The 10,649-nt window shown below is 41.3% G+C and overlaps 1 protein-coding gene across 4 annotated transcripts in view; it reads left to right on the top strand.

Moving 5' to 3' along the window:
* The window catches only part of LOC309394391 (patatin-like phospholipase domain-containing protein 2), a 40,744-nt gene extending 32,976 nt beyond the window's left edge, over positions 1–7,768 (top strand). For all 4 annotated transcript variants that reach the window (XM_081957481.1, XM_081957484.1, XM_081957482.1 and 1 more), the window contains exons 7-9: positions 508–640; positions 2,592–2,708; positions 4,872–7,768. In XM_081957481.1, the coding sequence (XP_081813607.1) occupies positions 508–640; positions 2,592–2,708; positions 4,872–5,157 (536 nt within the window). In that variant the 3' untranslated portion in view covers positions 5,158–7,768. The remainder of the gene's footprint in view (positions 1–507; positions 641–2,591; positions 2,709–4,871) is intronic.
* Positions 7,769–10,649: the final 2,881 nt, after the last annotated feature.

A 10,649-nucleotide genomic window follows, 5' to 3' on the forward strand; every position in this document is an offset into this window, starting at 1 on the left:
ATTAAACAACCCAAGCTAATCCCATGTCTTCATAATGCTATAATGATCCAGAGTCTCCTCACTCAGGGAATTTGTGGCTATTGATCCCCAGTAAAAGAGGACTAAAATGAATGAAAAGTTGTATAAACCAAAATGTAATTTGATGATAACCTGATTATGAGCTACGGTGGCTCAGTGGTTAGAGTTCCATACTGCAGGCTACTGCAATTTGGCAGTTCAAGTCTCACCAGGCTCAAGGTTGACTCAGCCTTCCATCCTTCCGAGGTGGGTAAAATGAGGACCCAAATTGTTGGGTGGGGGGAGCAATATGCTGACTCTGTAAACCGCTTAGTGAGGGCTGTAAAGCACTATGAAGTGGTATATAAATCTAAGTGCTATTACTATTAGAATACTAGAAGGTCCTACTCAGACATTTCTAATGGGAAAAATTGATTATGTTCTACCCATATTTGTTCTTGCTTGATCATCCATGAATGAATTCAGATTCTGATTATTTAAATTTTACAGCATTACAAGAAGCTTGTAAAGAAAAAGGGGGACTCTACACTCAACTTTCAAAATTTCTTCCCATGCGGCTCATGTCCTACATGATGCTACCGTACACTTTACCAGTTGAGTCTGCCTTCTGTGTGGTTGTAAGGTGAGTGTATCTGATCTAATTTCCAAATGTTCAAGGTATTGAGGACTTTTTTTCATAAAGTTTACATCTGGGTTATTCTTCCAAAAATTCTTCCTTATTCCTTCTGAGGCCATTTTTCTTACAGATGCCCAAATACCTTGCAGGCTAAACCTGCGTATATTTAGTTATCTATTGGCTAGATTTATATCCCACCTTTATTTTATGCAACTGCAGGCAGTGTATATAATGGTCTGTCTTCCTATTTTTCCCCATAACAACAACCCTGTGGGGTGGAGGAGGCTGATAAACCTGGTTTCTTGCCTAGGTTTGAAGATGGGAACGCTTCATCTCCATATTTCCAGTCCAGCATCTTACAAACTGGTTCTCTATATGTTGCAAATAAATGGTGTCCTTTCATCTAGTCCAGGGGTGTCAAACTCGTGACAACACGTCGTCATGTGACATATTGTGAATTTTTCCCCTTCACTAAACCGGGGGGTGGGCATGGCCAGTATGTGATGCATCTGGCCCGCGGGCCACGAGTTTGACACCCCTGAGCTAGAGGAAAGTTGCTCATAACTTGTATGTAGTGTAAACCTACCGTATTTTTCGGAGTATAAGACGCACTGGAGTAAAAGACGCAGCAAGGTATTGAAGTGGCAAATTTTAAAAAAAAGCACTCTGCAAACCTTCCAAAAATGGCCCGTTTTTCACAAAAACGGGCCCTTTTTTTTCGAAAGAAGGGCATGAATAGCCTTTAGGAGACTTGTAGAGTGCTCCTGGGAGGTGGGGGTGGAGAAAAAGGAGCAAAAAATGGCCCATGGTTTTGCCAAAAAGGCATGGATAGCCTTTAGAAGGCTTATAGAGTGCTCCTGGGGGCGGGGGGCAGCAAAATTGAGCAAAAAATGGCCCATCCTTTGCTTATTTCTGCCCTCCGAGGCCCCCAGCAGCACTCTGGAAGCCTCCTAAAGGCTATGCATGGCCATTTTTGCAAAGGGGGTAGAGTTTCCGGACACAAAAATGCTGTATTCAGTGTATTAAACACACCCAGATTTTCAGCCTCTTTTTTGAGGGAAAAAGGTGCGTCTTATACTCAAAAAAATACGGTACTTAGGAGTAAGCCCATTGAGCTCACAGGTCTTAACAATAAGAAAACTTGCCATCTTGTGAGTTCATGGCTGAGATTAGATTGGGCTGTTTGGTTTGTATTACTCTCTCTCTTAACTTCTGTTTATACTTATAAAATGTATCATATGCATACAGTTTATACTTAACAGGAAAATCACAAATATATTCATTTTGTGTTCAGCTTCATAAACAAACACGTGTATACTTTTAAAAAAACCAAACTTAATATATATTGTAAGCAATAGTATTATTGGACTATACATGATGATAGATTAAAATGTATAGAGTGATAAAGGTATAGAGCATTATGGCACAATTATGGAAATAATGGATATAACTATCTCGTACAATATCATGTATTTAAAAAGAGATTATACTATATGATTAAGAGAATAATGGTTACGATTATGTTGTAGAACACCATGTGTATATTTAAAAAGGACTTGATACAACCAGTAGACCGCTGTTGCAAAATTGTAATTGTGATGTAGAATAAAGGAAAATGTGCAATAAAAACATTTATATAAAAAAAATAAAAAAATCCCAAATCTACGTTTTAGTCATAGCTTTAAATATCTATTTAAGTCCACTATTTGCACAGGGCAAGAATTCACCTATGAAAATCTTACCCTTTTGTTATTTTGATTTTTAAAGTAGAATTAAATACTTTTAAATTATTTTATTTTTAATACAGATTTTTTTTAAAAAAACAAATACTTCTTTCCTTATAAAAAATAAATAAACTGATACCAGGAAAGGAGATGTTGGGTGAACATTTTAAAAACAAGCCCCCATCCTGAAAAAAGTTTGTTTTGAAGGACCGCTTCCTTTCTCTTGATTGCAGATTGGTCCAGTGGTTTCCTGACATCCCCGAGGATGTGCGATGGATGCAGGGGCAGCTTTCCCAAGTGATGGGTTCAGTCTATGGCCGAACAATGAAAGGGCTCCTGAAAACCCCAAGGTATGTTTAGCGACTTCTTTGGCCAAGCACAGGAAACACATATGTTGGAGAGCATAATGGAGTTGGACAATTTCTGGAAAATTTATATATCGATATCATTTTCTCCACCTGAAATGAAAGGGGTGGAGGCAGGAATTACTGCATTTTGAGCAATTCCTCAGTGATGTACTGCAGCCTCTGTTCCACTTTGCTGTGTTGTTTTGTCTGTTCTAAATGGCTACAGATTCTCTAAAGAAAATGTAATATTTAAAGAATGCAAGAAAGAGTGCAGAGAAAAAACAATAGATCAGGGGTCGGCAACCTTAAACACTCAAAGAGCCACAAAGGTCCTAACCGGAAGACCCCCATCCAATTCTGGAGCCAACCAGTCTGGTTCCCCCCCCACCATAGAGTCTTCTCCTAGCATGGCATCCTTTTTCCTCTCCCAACCAGAAGTCTTCTTTTTCTTCTGCTGACCAGAAGTCCGGTTCCCCCACCATAGAGTCTCTTCCTAGCGTGGCATCCTTTTTCCTCTGCTGATCGGAAGTCCAGTTCCCCCATCATAGAGTTTCCTCCTAACACGGTATCCTTTTTCCTCTACCTGTCCTAACTGAAAGTCGTATCAATTCTGGAGCCGACCGGCGACAAGGAGCCACAGCAGAGGGATGAAAGAGCCACTTGTGGCTCCAGAGTTTCCAACCCCTGCAATAGATGATTAGGGGACTGGAGGCTAAAACATATGAAGAATGGAGGAAGGAATTGGGTATGCCTAGTGTAATGAAAAGAAAGACTGGGGTATATTATTGACCAATATCTGAAAGGCTAACACAGTGAAGAGGTTGGCTTATTTTCCAGAGTTCCAGAGGGCAGGAAAAGAAGTAATGGGTGGAAGCACATAAAAGAGAGAACCACCTAGAACAGTGATGGCAAACCTATGGCATGCGGAGCTATTTGTCAGGGTACGCGAGGTGCTGCCCTGTCAGCTGGCCAGCACACATGCGCGCGCTGGCCAGCTGACTTCACCCTTTTTAAAAGCCATTTTTCGAAAAGAGCCCCCCCGCCCTCCCCAGAGGCCCTCCGGAGGCTTCATCAGCTTCCATGAAGCCTCCGAAGTGTAAAAAAACGGCCCTACGGGCAAACCAGAAGTTTGGGAACGGACTTCCGGTTTGCTCGTTTTGAGCGCTCCGAAGGCATCAGGGAAGCTTCCTGAAGGTTCCTGAAGCCTCCGGAGTGCGTTTGGGGGGGCGGGGGAGGCTGTTTTCGCCCTCCCAAGGCTCCTATAAAGCCTCTGGAGTGCCACTGAGTGCCAAAAAGGGAGAGCGCGCGCATGCACTTGTCTGGGCCGCAATCCAGAAGAGGAGCTGCTCAGGGAGCATGCACATGCGGGAAAATGCACTTGCAGTTTCCACCGCACGCATGCACACTGGACAGCTAGTCTTCCAGTTACTGGCACACATGCGCGCACGACCATCAACTGACCTTCCTGTATGTGACAATGCCGGAAAGCAGAAGACCAGATCTTCCAGTTTCTGGCACTGCTGCATGCAGAAAGGCCAGCTGATCGCCGTGTGCGCATGCGCACCAGAAACCCAGAAGAGGAATGGGTGATGCCACACATGCCTGGCGACATGGCTCCGCGTGCTACTTCAGGCGCGCGTGCCATAGGTTCGCCATCACGGGCATAGGGTCTCCTGCTTCAGCAGAGCGTTGGACTAAAAGGCCTCCAACTCTGTTATTCTATTACTGTATTTTTCAGAGGATAAGACGCACCTTTTTCCCTCAAAAAAGAGGCTGAAAATCTGGGTGCGTCTTATACACTGAATACAGCATTTTTTGCCTCCCGAAACCCTGCCCCCTTTACCAAAATGGCCATGCATAGCTTTTGGGTGGCTTTCAGAGAGCTCCTAGGGGCTGGGGAGGGCAGAAAGGAGCAAAAAACGATCTGTTTCTTGCCCTCCCCTGGCCCCCAGCAGCACTCTACAAGCTTCCTAAGGGCTATTCATGCCCTTTTTTTTGGGGGGGGAAACAAACCTTTTGGGAGGTTTGCAGAGCGCAAAAACGTTTTTTTTTTTAATGTTCCTCTTCAAAACCTTGCTGCGTCTCATACGCCGAAAAATACGGTATTTCTCCCAGAAAAAAATAATTCCAAGACTTACTAATGATTATTTCTTCTTGTCCTTGCAGCAAATTAAGCGAAATCTTGCTTAGAAAATGCCAGACGGCCCCAGGGAAGCCTTGCCTTCATCTGTCCTACCCACCTCCCAAGGCGTCTCACTCTTTCCCCAATCTTGAAGAATGGCTCTGGAGTCTCCCCTATTGCGAATACTTGACGAAGGAGAAGGGTGCAATTAGTCACCCCGACAGCTGTAGTTCCGTCGCTTCCTTCTTCATGGACACTGAAACTTCCGGAACGTCTACGGATATTGACTCATCCTCGGAGAAAAGTTTTTATTCTGTCTCTGAAGATTAGGTTGGGGGCTACGATGTTAGGCAGGGAAATTTAAACCTTTGAGGTATGTGTTCTTCTAGCACTTGACCAAACAATCTTGTAGGATACTGCTTCTCGATCTGAGCAACTTTGAGGTGCTAAGGTGCTAAGTAGAAGTGGACTTCAACTCACTACTACACCCGAATTCTGAGAGTTGAAGCCCACCCATCTTAATGTTGCTGACCCAACTTTAGGAAGTCTTTGTTTACAACTGAGGCATCTTTTCTGACTTCAGTTTAGGCTTCTTGTCTTGTTTCTTGAGAGTGGACAAAGGGTTGAGAAAGCCGTAGAGTATTTTTGTACCCAAACAAAAAACAAAAAAAATTCAGCAGGAAGACAATCTACATCTCCTCTGTTGATGGTTTTATGCTGGGATAAGCAGTTGTAGCACAATGTTAACTGTCTTTTATTTTTTGGTTTAAAAAAAATAACAATTTTTACAGCAAGATCTGTAGCTCTTGTGTGACTTTTAAAAAGTCCCCCCCCCCCCCAACGCACTTGTGTGGAATTAGACATCTCCTACTTAAAGAGATAGAGAATACAGGAACTTTGAGGAGTTCCTTTTTTAAAACTTGACGTCTCTGGCAGAGAGGTCTCATTCAAAATGAAAAAAACACCCTGGCTACCACAGACTAGGAGCAGAAAAGAACGATGTTTGATACCCTTATTATTAAAGAGGAAAATCTATTTTTCATTAAAAATGTATTGTTTTTATAGTGTTAATATTATAGGGGATGTTGGAAAGTTTCTGGATGTCCCAATTTCTCCTCTTTTTATTGGACTTTTCCTGAAATTAATTTCCGGGAACACTAGTTGCGCTGGAATGAATCGCTTTTTAAAACTTTTTTATGAACTTTGGTGGCGCAGTGGTTAGGGTGCAGTACTGCAGGCTACTTCTACTGCCTGCCGGCTGCCTGCCATTTGGCAGTTCGAATCTCACCAGGCTCAAGGTTGACTCAGCCTTCCATCCTTCCGAGGTGGGTAAAATGAGGACCCAAATTGTTGGGGGCAATATCCTGACTCTGTAAACTGCTTAGAGAGAGCTGGAAAGCGGTACATAAGTCTAAGTGCTATTGCTAATTTGAAACTCCTTGACTGCCACAAAGAAAGCAAAGTATTTTCTAATTTTTGGGGTGCTCTCCAAAATGTCATAAAAACACACACTTTTACTGCCAGATAGGCTTCCATCTGCTTTTTTTTTTTCCTTTGGAGTTCACTGAAGATACCACCCTAAGCTGGAAGCCCTCAAAAAGTGTAGACTTCATTTCCCAGAATTCCCAAGCAACCTGACCTTTACTGAGAATTCTGGGAGTTGATGTCCACCCATCTATGAATGTCCTACAGCAGTCTTTGTTAACCTTGGCAATTTTAGGATACGTGAACTGGGGCATTCTGGAAGTTGAAGTCCACATGTCTTAAAATTGTCAGAGTTGAGAAACACTTGAGTATTGTATCCAAACCAGCATTTTATTTTTCATTAACGATGTGGACTTTGCATCTAGATATCTTTAATTCAAAAGAATAAGATGAGCCATTAAAAAATATAATTCATAGGTGGAAGAGAAATGCAGTTTTTTTAAAAAAATTTACATTTATTACCTTAGTGAGCTTGAGAGCAGATATCATTAAGAAATATATCGTCCAGTTTCCTTAACAGGAGAAAGTAATAGAAATCTATAATGCGATTTGGAATGTGTGGATCTTAAAAATTTTCCCCCCATGCTCTTCATTGTAACTTGATTTACCTCAGAACAAAGGCATTCAGAACAGGAAACTCATACGATTTCTGCTTTTCTTCCTTTTAAATTTAAATTATAAATAAAATCCATACATTATTCAGTCCAAGTTTTATGAACAGGCATGCAACTTAAGCCTTAATTTTCAATAATAGTAGGAAGAGACAATAATAAGCCATATTTCAAATGGATTCAATAATTTATGTGGAATACAGTCCTTGTGTCTCAGTATTTGCTGCTTTTAAAGGAACATGAATTCTTGTACATGATACACAAAGATTAAAACTGTGTTTTGGGAAATTGGACTTTTGCTATCAGTAACTTACTAGCTCTGTACTTTGGTATTGCAATGGGTTAAAATGTCAGTACTAGCAATCCCTTATTTCCTTGTGAGGTATTATAAATTTTTCAAAGGGTTAGAGTTACGTTGGAGACTTGTTTACAACTTAAATGGAGAATAATATCCCCATAGGAACCCAACTAGCTGTTTTTATTTATTTCAAATTCATTGTCAACTTTTTAGCAGGTTTTGTTTTGACAAAATATCTAATCTTTTAAAGGTTTTTTTTTTCTTTTTGGCATTTTAAAGAAAGAACTGCTGAGTGGAGAGAAGAGGAATGAAATGTACTTAAAACAGTTTTTCACATTGTTAAAACGTTTAATAGCATGGACACAGACTTATTTATATTCTTTTGGTGCTATTTTCCGCCAGTGCCAAAATAATGTTTGGTGTGATGACTGGTCACACGCTTATTTTCCTAAACTTTTATTGTATTTCCAAAATGAACTATTTGTAATATTTCTGCAATCAGCAGCGTTTTTAAAGAAGCAGAATAAAGAGATGCTGTGTTTGGTGATCATTGTGTTTTGTTCACTATCACAACTCAAATGCTTAATTGCTTGATAGAACTGCTGTATGAGGTGATCTATGAATATGCAGTTCGGCGGTTCGAATCCCTAGCGCTGGTTAAAAGAGTGAGCTCCCGTTACTTCTCCAGCTTCTGCCACCCTAGCAGTTTGAAAGCACGTAAAAAATGCAAGTAGAAAAATAGGGACCACCTTTGGTGAGAAGGTAACAATGTTCTGTGCGCCTTCAGCGTTTAGTCATGCTGGCCACATGACCACGGAGACGTCTTTGGACAGCGCTGGCTCTTCGGCTTTGAAACAGAGATGAGCACCACCCCCTAGAGGCGGGAACGACTAGCACATATGTGCGAAGGGAACCTTTACTTTTACCGTATGAATATACTGCATTTCGATATCATTTTAATTGTTCATAATGCTGCAAGTTGGCATTTCACTCATCGCCCAAAGCAGTAAACACTGTGTGTCTATGAGTATTATTTTTTTTTGCAAATGGTAAAGTATAATTCCTCTTCCCTTTTTTCAAAGTGATTTAACAAAGCTCATTACAAACAACAGTTTATACGCTCTGATCCTTTTAATAAAAAAATTCAAATGACTGGAAAATGTAAAACTCATGCAAAGTACTTGGCTTTGCTTTAAAATTTTCTGAGATGGGGGTGGGGTGGATCAAGACCTTTAAACAGAGACATTTTGGTGGGGCGGTAAGGTGGAGGTGTTGAACATAATGCAAAATCCATGTGTATATACACAAAGGGATTATAGCCCTCCGGTAATTATCTGGGTTCAAAGTTCTTTCTAAATTTGTCAAAACGTCTTTATTTTTTAGTGTTGAAAGGAAAATGTAGTCTGTGGCAAAAAGAACACAGAAAACTTAAAAATGAATTTATAGGAGACAGAATACTCTGAATAGGTAATGGATCAGAGCAAAATTGTTTAGTTGCAGTTTGTAGTAAATGGAACACAAAACAATGGCCTTATTGTACATACTTCAATAAAACAAGTAACAATATTTAGAGATGCTATGACTGGAGGGGGGGGGAAGCATTCCAGACTTCTGGTGATCTTGGCTTCCAATAATTCAGCAAAGTTGAATCTGTCACTCTAAATGTTCAGGAAATTCCATGGTTTAGATTAGACTTGAGAAATTGAAATTATGTCCCAAAAGAACAATTCCATTCTGTGACCAAGAAAACATACAGCGATGTATCCATGAAATCACCAGAAGCCAAGCTCAACTTTAAGTAAGCATCATATCAACCACAAACCCTTTTAAGTATAATTTTGAATAGGTAGTATGTATGGATCCAGAAAGTTTTGGAACTTTATCATAAATCATCATTCTCTTTTGACGACCACATAATCCCTTGCGGGGTTGTGTCTGGGCAATTGAATGGAGCTGTGTGGTACTGGCCGGATGCCCTTCCCGTCACCAATGCAGAGTTTTTTTCCCCCAGCAGATATATTCTCAGTGTGCCCAGAGAGAGAAATATTTGCCTCTACCTAAGATCGAAGACACAGCCTCCTGATTGTGAGGCGAGAGCTGCACCTCTAGGCCACTGCACCACTACCTTATTATAAAGAAAACTCTAAAAACCTTAAGAGGGAGAAAAAATACAAGAAATATGGGCACATCACCAAAGAGGAATATAAGTAGTCTTCGGAAACTATAGAAGTAACATTCAAAAAGGTTGATGTGCAAAATGAACGGAAACTTGAGCAGTTATAAAAACAAAGCTACTTTTGATAAGCTAGAAATAAAAGTCAAAGATTATATAGGTCTATCATAAGAGATGAAGGGACGCGGTGGCTCAGTGGCTAAGACCTTGAGCTTGTCGATCAGAAAGGTTGGCAGTTTGGCGGTTCAAATCCCTAGTGCTGCCTAATGGAGTGAGCTCCTGTTACTTGTCCCAGCTTCTGCCAACCTAGCAGTTCAAAAGCATGAAAAATGCAAGTGGAAAAATAGGAACCACCTTTGGTGGGAAGATAACAGCATTCCGTACACCTTCAACATTTAGTCATGCCGGCCACATGACCACAGAGACGTCTTTGGACAACGCTGGCTCTTCGTCTTTGAAACGGAGATGAGCACCGCCCCCTAGATTCGGGAATGACTAGCACATACGTGCAAGGGGAACCTTTACCTTTTTATCATGAGAGATAATCCGAATGGGAAGGTAGAACTTCATATCTCAGAAGAGAAATGGGGCACTGGCTGTTGATCCTTAAGCTGCCAGGAGGAAGCTGAAGTTTAGGATATACACAAGGGGGACTAAGAGAGAACTTGGCTAAATGAATTCAAGTCTCCTCCACAACCAGATGATTGATTTCTCGGGAGTCCTAAAGGACTAGAAGAGATGACTCAAGAACCACTCTTAGAAATCCTGGAGAACTCCTGAAGGACCAGTGAGATCCCAGAAGATTGGAGGAGAGCCAGTGCTTTCCTAATCTTCAAAAGGTGAAAGGGAGGACCCGGGAAATCTGGATTTGTAGCGGAAAGGGTCCTGAAGCGGTGATCCAACTGCATCTCCGTGAATCTTTGGAGAGACGAAATGCCACCAGCAAGAACGAGTATGGATCTTTCACATAAGACATTCTGTCGGATTAATTTGATCCTCTTCTTTGATAAGAGTGACTCGCTAAGTGGCTGGGGGAAATGCTGCAACCATAGTACCTGTGTTATGATGCTGGAGAAGACTCCTGCGAGTCCCTTGGACTGCAAGGCGATCAAACCGGTCAGTCCTAGAGGAGATCAATCCTGACTGCTCTTTAGAAGGCCAGATCCTGAAGATGAAACTCAAATACTTGAGCTTTTGAGAAGGAAAAACTCCTTCTCACCTAATGAGAAGGAAGGACTCAATGGAGAAGAGCCTA

Source organism: Natrix helvetica (assembly GCF_964273705.1).
Source record: "Natrix helvetica genome assembly, chromosome: 6".
NCBI lineage: Eukaryota > Metazoa > Chordata > Lepidosauria > Squamata > Natricidae > Natrix > Natrix helvetica.